The sequence below is a fragment of the Aphis gossypii genome, chromosome 2, assembly GCF_020184175.1.
Source record: "Aphis gossypii isolate Hap1 chromosome 2, ASM2018417v2, whole genome shotgun sequence".
Lineage (NCBI taxonomy): Eukaryota > Metazoa > Arthropoda > Insecta > Hemiptera > Aphididae > Aphis > Aphis gossypii.
The window spans coordinates 18,137,855-18,152,420 of NC_065531.1; the positions used below are offsets into that span (position 1 = coordinate 18,137,855).

The 14,566-nt window shown below is 32.3% G+C and overlaps 1 protein-coding gene across 3 annotated transcripts in view; it reads left to right on the forward strand.

The window, feature by feature from the left end:
- The first annotated feature begins 355 nt into the window (after positions 1-355).
- Positions 356-14,566, forward strand: part of LOC114121131 (homeobox protein cut) — a 36,263-nt gene continuing 22,052 nt past the window's right edge. For 2 of the 3 annotated variants that reach the window (XM_050202360.1, XM_050202361.1), the window contains exons 1-2: positions 357-988; positions 3,392-3,581. In XM_050202360.1, the coding sequence (XP_050058317.1) occupies positions 3,501-3,581 (81 nt within the window). In that variant the 5' untranslated portion in view covers positions 357-988; positions 3,392-3,500. Of the gene's footprint in view, positions 989-3,391; positions 3,582-14,566 lie in introns of all 3 variants that reach the window. The other variant, XM_050202359.1, reaches the window with a different exon arrangement.

Below are 14,566 nucleotides of genomic sequence, written 5' to 3' on the forward strand. Positions count from 1 at the left end.
GGGCGAATGGGTGGAAGTGGTGCGCAGGAAAATCGGAAACGGAAAATAGGAAGAGAGACCGGGAGACCGAGAGAGAGTGAGCGAGCTAGCGAGAGAGGACGGCGACCGTGTTGTGACCGCGTGCGGAGAGGAGGAGAAAAAAAAAACCGAAAAGGAAGAAAATAACGCGGAGTAGAGGGTAAAGGATTGTGCGCCGTACGACCGCGGCCGTCTCGCAGTCGTCGTCGACGCCGACGCCGCCGCCGGCAGATGGCAGGAGTGCACGGGGACCGCTCGCGTCGGAGATATCGTCGTCGCCGCGCCGCCGCCGCGCGTCGTCTCGTCGGTGGGCCACCGGTATCCGCCGAGCGCCGTTCGTTCGCCAGTCGTCACTGATTGTACGCGCGGTGTCGACACGCGTGTGCTGTTCGTCGTCGTCGCCGGTTGTCGTCGTCGTCGTCGTGGTCGCTTGTCGTGTGGTGTTTGTGTCTCGCCGTCGTCGCGTCTGCTAATCACATATGATATTATAATATTATTTTTTGTACGCAAAAATAATAATAATATTACACTGCTTTAGTCATTATTATTATTATTATTATTATTGAAAATTCACCGTCGTCGGTGGTTTATGATTATTTTATCGTCGTCGTTATATCGTTTTTAATAAAATCATTTTTTTTTTTTTTTTATTTTATTCGTGATACGCGTCGTCGATTTTTGTGCGGCGTCCGAAATACACCCCCAAGACAGAGTGTCGTATCTCGTCCGTACTGCAGAAAAACAACAAGTGCGGAAACATTTTTACGATTAAAGTTTTTTCGGGGTATTTTCGAGAAAAAATCTTAACCCGATCTTAAAATTTTTAACTCCACTTAAAACATTCCGACTAGTATTTTTTTTTTTTTTGTTTAATTTTTTTTTTTATCACCCGCGATCCGGGTAAAAATATCTCTTGACCATCATCAGCGGTTTTCCTGCTACAGCAGTACTTTCGAGTGCGTTCGAAGAGGTAAGTCTTTTGAGTCTAGTTATTTACGTTTTCGCCCCTTAAAAATTTCATAGTCCATTTTCAGACTATTTTTTTCATATTCCGTGTAAAACAATTATTTTCCCGAAAAAAATACATTTCCTGACTACCACATTAACTAAGAAAAGTCAATTTTATTCTAATTAAATGACATTCGATTATTTGACGAAATAAACTTTAAATTAATAAAAATACGTTTACGAAAATACCTACAATTTATTTGTTGCAATAATTATACCTAGATTTATTTTGATCCCTTATTATTTTCAAGTATCTGAAAACAGGCTATACAAATAAAATGTTTAATAAAATAAATTATAGTAGCAGTTAATCATTATAAATGATTTGCGTAGGAACTCTAAATTTTTGAGATGTAACTAATTAAATAACAACTTTTATCTGAAATATTATAATTTTCGGTAAAAACTACAATAACTTTGTCAGTTTTTTCAATACTGTAAAAATAATTTAAATTTTAAAAGTACTGTAGTTGTTTTTTTTTTTTGTTACTAATTATTATTATCATGTGTATCGAAACTGAAAAATTAACTTATAGTAACAAGAGTTATAAAATATAATAATACAATATAATAAATATATTAAATATAAATATGTTATATTTATATATATAATAGGATATTGATACAATATATATTTTGAATTCTGATAAAATTATTAATTATTAATTTAACACTAAGTACCTAATTATTAAACAACTTATTTAAAACTAGGTTATAGAATATATTTTTATTTACTTAAAAATATTTTTATGCATGTTTTTAAATTAAAATCATCAGTAATATTCTATAAAACTGTGATTTTTTTCATGTACTTCGATGTTAATACTTACCTATTTTGTTAATTTTTTAATATATTATAAATTAAGTATACATTTTACTATAATATATTTTCGGATTATTATATTTTTATTTTAGTTATTATTTGACCGAATCTCAATATTATATTACTGATACTGAAATAAAAATTACGTTATATCTATTAAAATCATCACTTCGTCAAAACATTTTGTCATAGGTAAATGATAAAAAACAATGATTTTTTTGAATTGGTGTGAAAACAAATTATATATAAGAACTACCTATAATAATAACAATGGTTAAACATTTTTTAACTATATTAAATTTAGTGTTGTGTATCAATATATTTTTCATGGTCAATATAACAATTTTTAATTTCGATTGACTAAATATACACCTTCTGCGAAAAATAAACAATAATAAAAACATTGTGTCTATTGTTTGGCGTCAGGTGTTTTGTTTTTACGCTTATAATATTTTGATAGCCTACTTATTGAATTCCAAAGCTTCGAAACAAAAATATAAATACAATAAATATTTTCAACAATAATCCCGATCGTAGAATAATTAAAAACTATAAAACTTTAGGGATAAGCCGCTTATTAGTGTTATCGGCATCACCCATATATTCGACGTGCGTGCGTCAGTCGGCTGACTGTTAATATGATTTGATAATATTCATTTTGGAATTTATTGCAAAAAAAAAATTGGTTTCCACCTTAAACTGATTGCTCACACATAATACTATAACGATAAACACGTTCAATATGCTGTAATTAAACATGATCAGAATAAATGTCAATTAACATTATTGTCAATTCATTTTTTATATTTATATGTAAAATATATTATTATATATTAAATGGGCATAGAAAAACGCATTATAAATAATGTGTTTGATCACTCTGAGTATGAAAATTATAATTTATTGTGAAAGAAGAATGAAATAAGTACTGTATGTTGAATAATATTATTATTTTCAACTCTATTCGATTTTAGAAAATAAATAGGTAGATACGTCAATTATGACTTGTTCATTATTAAAATGTTCATTACTACTTACGAGTAGATTTAGAGAGTGATCTATAATTTTTTTTTTTTTTGATGATGATGATGATTGACCATGTATACAATTTGTTGAGTACGAAGATTATTTCTAAACACAAGATGCTAAGATGATTTTCAAAAAAAATTAAATGACTAATACAAATATATACTTTAAATAAAATATGTGTTTTCACCAATTTGTATATCACACATTATTTATAGTTAAAATATATTTTTCTTTATTTCACTAGTGATTGTATTGTATTAGAAATTTTGAATTATTTTTTATCATAATATGCAATAATCGATTATATAAATTTTAAATTATTTTAAACAATATTGATGAGTACGCAATCTAGAAAAATAATAATAAAATAATTTTATTAGGCGTTTTGTATATGCAATCTAAGTGCTCGCACGCCTTTAACGTATTGAAAACCCGTAAAGTCAATTTTAGGCCTATCTGATATTATACTATGTATATTATCATAAATACAATAATTTAATTTTTGTGTTTCAGATGATAGACCAGGCAACATTCAAATTTTATACGTGTTAAGCACTGTCCATAAAGGCTGTTTGTACGATAATTATTGTGGTTTTCACGGTAATTATGCGTAATACGTGATATGGATGTCCAGGCTATGCAGTCTATGGATTGGCTCTTTAAAAAAGAACGTATCTATCTACTGGCTCAATTTTGGCAACAGGTAAAATACTAAAACATAAGATAAAGAAACCAATATTTTTTCAACAAAATGTACACGTCACATTGTTATAACGATTGAGGGTTAAATGGAAGAGGAAAAAAAGAGTAAAAAAGAAAACCGTTGGCACAGAAACATCAGCAGACGTTACGTCCCAGTTGTATGTGGTTTGCCGGCCGCCAGGATAGGGAGGGCAAAGGGGCAGGGCCAAACGGCTCTTTAACGCACGGATAAACGTTATAAAATCGTTCACGCTTTATTGTTATTCGATATATTTACGACAGACATCTAAAACATCAATAAATTCGGTATTCAGCGATTCACCATTACCATATATTATCTATAAAATATCAAAGTATAACCAATTTCCTCAGCAATGCAATATATTTTTTTTAACTCATAATTTTAGCATATTTCATAAAATTTTGCAATCGTATACTATTTTTATTCTGTGTTTATATAATGTATTGTATAGTATTTGATACCCAAAACATTTAACATTTATAGCATTTACTATTTACTAAGCTTTTTCCGTGTACAAATCAGACATACTTTTATACTTTTATAAAATAGATAAATTTATTCGGCATATTCCACTATTCTAGTATATATAATAATATAATAAGCAAAAAATTATCGAAATTATACAAGTACTTCCTACACACCAGGCACATATTTTTATACTAATGCAAAAATATAATATCATTCATTAACTATTGAAACCAATGATGTATTGATACTGCTTAAGATGATATTACAATTTTTGTTTCAAACCTACGTAGAAGTTTGAACGCCTCTGTGTGTGACATTTAAAATGTATGTATATTATAGGTATCCAAATCACGTCTAATAACATATTTTATTGCAGCGACGACCGTTTAGTGTTCTTTGACTTAAATATATTAAATATAAGAAGATCGTTGCACGTCTAAAATTATGACGGTCGCCACAAAAAGCATGATAGGGCATCGGGTGTCGATTAACGTTTGCAACGCAGTCCGAAATAGAATTTTACTTAAACGCCATACAGCAGCAGTCGGCGGGGGAGATTTAGAGCGCATTACGATAATATGTATAATTAACGGGGTGACGTCTGAAAAAAATATTCATTAAATATATTTATTGTGACCGTATCGCTTTACGCACGTATCACCTCGTAAAAATCTTATTTATATCTATCGTATTTTTTTTCTCGATTTTTTTAATAATTTTCAGTGGCGCTTTATTTTATATCATATAGAAGATATAAATACACCTCTATCCGTTCACGGTCTTTGCCCAGTGACAGTAGTGAATTTTATAATAATAATATGTCTCTTCCTATACGCGCATGTTTGCGTGTGTTTATAATGTTTGTGTACGTATGTTCGAACGTATAAATTATTAGTTTACAGAATTATTTGGCAACGTCTCACAATTGACAGCGTGTTTTAATTTTAGAATTTTAGCTCATTAAATAAATACACGCACATAAATATACATACATACATATTCGTTATTTACATTAAAATATATTATGATTATATTGTGTTCTAAATTAAAAAAAAAAATTATATTGTGAATTTGTAAACCGTCTGTAAGACCGAAACGGAATAAACCCGCAGCGGTATCTGTTCGGGTGGCATTCGGGGCGCTGGCACAAAGGTCGGACGATAGATGGTAGCACAAGCGGTGCACGTGCGTCGGTGGTTGAACAGCTACCCATTACAAAATATTATGTACTATACAGTCGTTGTTGTCGTCACCGTTGTCATCGTATTTCATGAGGATTCATCGTAATAATACCTCAAATACCTGTATTATATAATACACTCACTTATGACGAAGACGGAAATCGTTTTTCTTAATAAAAATCAAATCCTTTCGTCCTAGATGGATAGGGTGGGTAATAAGTACCTTCGCCGGTTAAGCGCGACTAGACGATGTGTCAATTCAATCGGAAGCTATATTATAGAGTCGAGTATGTGACTGTGGATACCCTCTGTTACAGCAGTAATATAGGAATAGCAGTGTCCGTCTAAGTTTAGAAAAACGCGCGTCTCCTACGCTCGTTAGCAGCAACGACTTTCGGCAGCGGTGGTGTCAAAAACATTCGATTTTTCTTTAATGACGCCTATTCCCGGCCGGTCGGAGGAGAGTGTAGCAGTGTGTATAATGCGCGTGTGAGTGACACAACGAAGAGACGAGCAGCGAAAAGTGAAGGAAAAAAATGTCGAAAATTTACGATTTTCTTGGCATCCGACTCGACACGGACGACACACGGGTTCATCGGTGACACTGTCGCGTGGACTTTTTTTCTCAATAGATCGAAAATACATGTGTGTGTGTGTGTGTAAATGCGTTGGACAGACTTAAAGCACATATTAATAAACTCCCACCGTTATAATACGGGCAACTGTATATGACGACCACGATGACAGCCGTACTGAAATAGCACCGGGATCCCACCTCCATCCACCCTCCACACCCGCTGCACAGTTCCAAGTACCACCGCCGAAACCACCCCCGCTCGTCGACCGGTCCGAGCGTATAACTCTTACTGCCGCCGTCCCGCCGACGAAGACTATGACGATGTGCGGGTGAAGAGGTGTCGTCAAACTAATGGCGTACACAGATTAAACACGTTTTAATGCGGTTTTTAATAATCGGTTTGTTTAGAGTGACACATCCGATCTATGCGGCGGCGGATCCCTTTTGAAAACGATCCAAAACGGCTATTTCGGTATATACGACCATCACCGCCGTATATTATAATATTATCGTCGGTCGTCTCAACTATTATACTACCGATGCGACGGCGGCATAGACGACGGTCATCTGTGTTTTTATTATTATTTCGTATATATCTTACGCATATATTATATATATATACACAAAATATTTATTGCAACAGCATTTTCAATATAACGTTATATACAGTTGTATACATTATTAATTATTACCATACACATCAATACGTCATATTATTGTTATCTGATATAATAATGATACTTATTTTATTGCATATATTTCAATATTTGGCAGAAAAACTTCATCGGATATGTTTTTTGAGACTTTTGTCATCCATTATTTTGTCTCCCGAAGGGGGGTTAGTGAACCCGAACAAAAACCGGTTCCACCGTCATTGATAAATCGGGTTACCTGACAATTGATTAATTTCGAATAAGCCACACCACGGCCGCCATTGGTATTTGCGATCACGACTTAGAAGATCATTCACGCCCGGAACGTCCCTCTCCGCCATCCTTTCCACGAGCGGGCTTATAATCTATATTTAATATAATGAATAATAATAATTTAATACTATACCGGTATATTGCGAATTTTTGATACATATAATTATTTACGGCATAAGACCACGCACACGACACATTTTTCGAATATTCTAGCTGTTTTCACAAATATTATTATTATCATATTATTTTTTCGGCTGCGGAAGCTACTTCAATCAATATAATATAAATATATATACGCGTAAACGTGATTAAAGGGATCAGGGGATAGTATATGTGTAATCTTCATCCATCCTCGGTGATTCTTTTTTTTTACACGTTAATAATTGGATTACTCGGTAGAGGATATCTTATAATAAAATCTTTTTCCCCCAAGACTTTCTCCGAGGCCAATCTCGGGCCCTGTCATTTGGATAACAAACGACGTACCAAGAAATTTGCCTCTTCTTTTCCCATTTTTTTATCCTTACCACCGTGGTGGCTCTACACGCCGATTCTAATTATACGGCTGGCAGAGCACCGGGAAAAGGAAGCTTTTTTCGAATACTTTTCTTGTTTTTCCCTTCGAGCACACATCGTTTTCCCATAACTAATTATATACATATTGCAATGCTGTTCTACATGATTTTGGTACGATTTTTTCATATCATTTATATAGATATCTGCGATATTTTTTTGTGACAAGCAATCGTTCGCAACAATTTTAATTCGACACATAAATACAATAACACTACTTTATATTTGAAATTATACAATTTTATAATGCTATAAGTACTTTTCATTAATTTTTCACCGATTATTGATTTATATATATACATATATGGGTACATATAGGTACTGCGCCTACTTTCAAGATATTATACATTTTATATGAATAATAATATCGAGATTTGCATTATTATTTGAATTTGGTACTACATTAATACAATATATTGTTTGACATTTGTATATACGTTTTAAAATATGATTTTATCATATTTTATATTTTATAGCTGAATTACGTACACGCAAAAAAATCATATTTTTCTATCAATTGATATTTTTTTAGATCTCGTATTTCAAAAAAAAAAAAACATTTTAATTTTTAAACGATAATATTATATAGTATATATTATAGTACCCATGTACTATAATTATATGCATATACATGATATGATAATGACAGTATCATTATCGATAATACACAAGCTACGCTTATATTTCAATAGGCACTGATTATACAAATAATTCAATACGTAATAAATTGCATTTTATATTACAAGTTGCTTACTGAGATATATTTTCAAACGGATTTCCACTCTATGTTTTGCCCGTGATTCGTGTAATGAGGTATGAGAAACGACGTATTCAAAATGACGAGAATATTATTATTTGTGCGAATAAATAATGCGACGTTTACAAAGAATTCAGTGTAAACAGAAATCACTTATTCGAATTATTTTTCATTTTTTTTTCGTTTTTTTTTTAACGTTGAATGGTTTTATTAGCATGCCTTGAATATGAAATCCGATATCCTCGTGTCAACGTGTCGGATTGTACGTAAACAAACACAATATAAATGTTCGGTTTTATTTTTTATGTATATGCGCGAAACAAAAAATAAAAATCCGACCCTTTTCGGATGTATATATGCACTTCCGCCCCCGTCTTGTTGTTCTTGTGTGATTTGCATACGTGCCCGTGTCAAACATTTTTCTCCCCCTGCCACGCGTAATGTGTTCTTTCGCAATTATTATTTTCCGCCCCCTCAGCTCACGCGGGATATGCACATAATGAGTCATTCTTGTTGTCCATTTTGTCTTCAATTCGCCGATAACAATCTGATCGATACCAGCAACAGCAGCACAACCACACTACACTGTAACGTTGCAGAACGCTTCTAGAGAAAATTAACATAAATAAAACCATATAAATGTACAAGTATATAGGTATACAGTAAATAGTAATGTAATATATTATTGTCAAAAGTCATTAAAATAAACAAGACTTTTTAGTTCTTAAGAAATATGTTGCTTATAGAACAACATATTTTATAATTCAGAATCGGTATATAGTATACCTACGTAAGAACAATAATAATATAATAGGCTATTTCAAAAAACCATATATTTATATACGTACATTAAATTACATAATTAATATACATAGCGTGTACAAATACACTAAAAAACGTGATGTAGTTTATTATACTGAAATCAAAAGTTTTGTAATTCCAACGACACATTAACTGTAATCTCACGATTCGTGGCTATATTATTGAGATGTGTCATTAGACACGTTTATATATGTATATATATATATATATTTGTTTTTTTTCCTTAGTCTACTTTTGAGATAAAGCCGACAGTTTACAGACGCGAGTAAGTAGGCGTAAAAAAAAGTGTGTTTTAGAAAATCTGCAACTCTTATGAGAATCGATCTATATAGTTTTTACCTTTATAGGCGGCGTTCTTTCATCGTTATCGATGTATACGCAGAAAAACAAGATAACATTGTACATGTATAAAAGCGCCTTGTACCGCCTTAATTACTAGGAAACCTGCACGAGGACTAAAACACACGCACACACACACACAACACACACACACACACATATGTATTATAGAAAGTTTTTTTTTGATTATTAAATCAAATAATAATTAAATATTTCATCAACACCTTTTTAACACAATAAACCCGCATCATATTTTATTATTTAATTAATCGTAAAAAAGGTCAACGATTTTATATGTAAATATGTTTATGTATACAGTATAATATGGTGTCGTCTGATCAACAATGGGACATCGGAAATCCAAGGGAGGAATAGGTTAGACTGTAGTCACCGCAATGAATGTGCGCATACAGACAGAGAAAAAAGAGAGAGAGAGAGAGAGAGAGGATAGTATATAAACACATAAATAATATAAATGAGCATAATGGAACAAAAAAAAAGTACTAGCTAAGAAAATAATAATAACACAAAGCAATTTATGTTTATAAGAATGAAGTCTCAATTCGTCAGTGTCAAGACCGTTTTTTCCTTTCTTTTTTAAAACAGTCTCCTCCCACGAACGGGTTTTTCTTCTGTTTGATCCGATTTATCACCTATACATATAGCACACACACACATACCCGCGGCCGTATTATTGTTGTCATTTTTTCAAAACGATATGGCCCATTCACTGGTAAACGCGCGCGTGTGTGCGTGCCAGTGTAATATGTAAATGGACATAAAAACAACGAGAGCCCGTGGGTATTTTTTTCTAGTGCGACCGGGGATGTTGAGTGGGTGTGTGGTTGGGGGGAACCCACGCGTTGGAAACAAAAGGGTCCGGACTTGCCCTGCGGAAGTCAAACGCGCGCCGTCGACGTCGACACTCGATGGTTGTTCGAATGTAAAATAATAATTAGAAAATAAATATACCATGAGTATATTATATGTATATAATATGTATGTGTTTCATAATATATGCATATATATAGGTACTATATATAATATACTGAGTAAATACTAAATAATATTATTCCGATACTATTTATACATATATATATTTTTTTTTAACAAATTTGACAATATTATATATATATTGTATAAATTACAAGAAAATAGTGACCACCGCCGCATTCGCAGGTGTTTTATTGAATATAATTAATTAATATACACATAATGGATAGATACGTATCAACCATATGGGTTATAATGCGAGGGGAAATATCCAATGAGCTCTCCATATATACCTACGTCAAAACTCAATATACATAATGCGTCGCAGAGAACAAATGTTTAATAATATGTTTCAATTTAAAAATTCGGCAACAAGGTAAAATGTGTTTAGTTTTTTTTCACTGTATACATATAGGTAGAACCTCGATAAAATGTATATTTTTATATAGGTAGGTATATGTATTATTAAAACCCCAACTACACGAAAAATACCGGTTTTTTGTAATTTTTTTTAAACGTTAATGAATATTAAGTATAGATATGGAAATGAAAAATAGTGGGTTGACTTTTTTATTTATTATGTAGAGATATTTTTTGAAGGGTGTTTGTCTTGTATGTGGCGAAAAAAACCACCCTCCTCCGTGTGGTATGTATATATTGTATATTTATATACATATATACTTTTGGTTTTGGCGTGAAAAACACAGGTTATATACGGTTTATTTTTTCTACATATTATACTCACTTCGAGGGGGATAAACCACGATTTTTATCACGCGCACCCTAATGACTGGTAATGGAGCTAATATGTTTGAACGAATTCCGCGCGATTGGGGGAAGTTGTTTAGTTATTGTCGAGAAGTATAGGTACCTAAATTCTTGTAAACTTTGATACAGCATTTAGATTAACGTGCTTGTTAATAACATACGAATATATACGATAGATTAACTTCTCAAAAATAAATGCCAATACGTCTGCTATTATATTTAAATTGAATTTATATAAAATACGTTGTTTATCATTTTACGTATACGTTTTTTATTGCATATCAATTTTATTTTTTTAATATTATTTATTTAATATGCACATTTATAAAGAGTTTATCAATACGAAAAATGTACTTAGGTACATTTTTTTTTAGAAACAATATTTTATAAATTATCTATTTGCATTGTGTGTATATTTAATGTTGTTATCTTGTAAAACAGCCGCTGTAAAAATTATCGAGGGCCGGAAGCACTCTTATTAGCATATTACGACACTGCAGCTATATTATACTCACGGCATATACTTATAGGTTATAATATATTATATAATATAATAGACCGAATACGAATAATTTTTTCCGTTGTTTTTGTCTTAAGTGCAGTTACGCCTAATTTGTCACAACGAACATGCATATACAAACTACGTGTATAATATATCGTATGTAGGTACGAATAGTTAGTTAACACTAACAGTTATTACATTATTATTAATTTTAATAAATACGTGAACGAGAACAATGCGGGGAATTCAGAAAATATTTTCAATGTTGCGATGCCAATGGATGGATCCGGCACGTTATAATTAATAATAATAACTTGTAACGTGGTACAAATAATTATCAAAACAATCAGCAAGTACATTTTTAAAGAAATCTAATTAAAAAGAAAAATGTCGGTACATAAATATATTCAAAAATATTAATTAGGTATAATATTATACGGATGTATAAAAAAAAAAAAAATAATAAAAATAATAATAATTTTTATTACGTATAGGTATACGAAAAAACCAAACTCGACTTGGGTAGATAATATATACCTATTACTTAATTTATCTACATATTATATACTATACATAACACAATAATTATATACGGACAATACAAGAACTGACGGAATCGTACGAGACAGACATCCGTCGTTGTCGAATCGATGAGAACTTAATAATAATAATAATGATGATGATGATGATGGCGATGGCGATGATGATAATGATGATGATGATGATAATAATATAATATTATTCGGCGGCGTTGTCCGTCGTCGAGGAGCGGTCGCGAGCGTATTATTATTATTGCGAGGACGCCGCCGCCGGGTGGCGCACGGCCGGCGGAGTATTAAGGAGAGGGCGGGAATACGATTTCTAGACGTCCAAATATCACGACGCACACATCGTACTATATTACATATTATATATATATTATCGTACACCGAATACCGATTAAGGTACCTATATCTCTCTCTATATATATATCTATATATTATATGATATAATATTATATAGACGTGCATATTATCCTATATTATAACGTGTATAGGTATACGGGCGTACTGCAGTGTGTATGATATGTGTATATTATAAAATATACGCACCGTCGAGGCATATAGATATAAACGTGTATATAGGTATGGATAGGTATTATTATTACATTATAGTTCACGATCGCGGGCCGGTGATGCAGGCGGCGGAGGAGGTGGGCGTGACTGCGGGCGACTGTCGGAAAAGAGAAACGAAAAACGAAAAACGAAAAAATAAGAAAAAAAAACAATAATATAAAACCCGACAGCAACAAAGACGGTGGAATAGAGCAGAGAAAAATACGGAATGGAAACCGAACCCGACGCGTTTTTATATATATAGTTTGTATACCTATATACGTATAATACGCGTCTACCTACACACATTATAATATGGTATATTATAATATGTACGTCACATACGGGTTTTTATGCAAAAACGCGCGTGCGTGCGACAGCAACAGCAGCAGCAGCACTCGTCGTATAATAGTAATAATATTTTAATAATATATATAATATTATTATTATTATTATGTACTATATATTATTATCGTGTTTATATAATACACGAGACGCGACTCTACGCAAACAAACGGCGGCGTCGGCGGTGGCGTATATTATACGCGCACATAGTGGCGAGCAGCAGAAAAGAACGAGAAGAGAATAATATGAAAAAAAAAAAAAAGAAGAAAAAGAAATAAAACGCCGCCGCCTCGCACACAAACACACACACACACACGCACACACGAACGACGATCTATCGACGGGGCCGGTCCAATGGCGCGTGATACGGTCCAATAGTTCCACCTACTTTAAGACACCTCCCACCGGGTTCTTTTTTTTCAATATATATATAAACGAGGAAGGTCGATTTATTGTTATTTTTATTTATATATCGTTCGATATTTTCGTTTCGCCGTGCCCGTTGTCCGTCGTTTTTATGTATAGGTAGTACATTGTGTATACTTATGTATACTATTATTGTGTATGCGTTGTTCGGACGTCCCTCCTCGCACCATGTACATGCAACGATGTGTATTTTATAATATATATATATATATATATACAGATGTACACGCTCGATTGATATATTATTACCCCGGCGGCGGGGGTATAGGTGGAGTCGATATTTTCGTAGCCATTTTCCAAACGCAGTCCTACAATATATATTAGATATATAATACTGCACGCAGCACGTGATATATTTTATTGTTATGCTCTATATATAATAAAATATTTCAGTGAACATTGCTGCAGGTAAATTATGTTTCGTTTTGTATTAATACTAGTTTTTTAATAATACATAGGTACCTATTGCTTATACCTATATAGATAAACGCCACTGAGACTGGTAATAATTATTATGTGTATGCGTAATATATATACCTCCGTCGGCGGGGTAGTAAATACGAGTCTGCGTAAGTCTAAACATGGCCATCATTTGCCCGGAGCTTTTTTTAAAAGAAAGAAATGGGAGGTGATGAGATGCTGTCTGTCGTGTTATATTAATTTTACATAATTATATAGTCTAATAATAATTCGTAAATTCGTAGGCTGTATTGAGTGTAAAGTTATCGTGTGTTATAGTATATTTAATATGATAAAACTGTAGATAAAAATATGAATACAAATTAAACATTCTGCTTATTTTTACTATATGATATATATGGTAAAAATTTCACTCATCACGCCTTTGCAACGTATACCGAATAATAATAGCGTTACGATTTATTGTGTAATATATACACATATTATTATTAAACTTTAATAGAGTATATTAGTGTCATGTATATAGATAGGTGTACTCATAAAATCTATTATATTATGAGATAAAATACTTTTAAAAATGTAGTGGGTTGAACGTCTATATTTTAGCGTACTATTATATGGCAGGTAAATAATAGATACTAATTTATATTACTATATTATAATGGTTTACGATTGTTTCAATCTTATATTGCCAGTTGCTACATAGCTCGCGTTATCATCAATCGCATGTCCTTATATAAATAATTATTATATTATTTTATACCGCTTAGAAT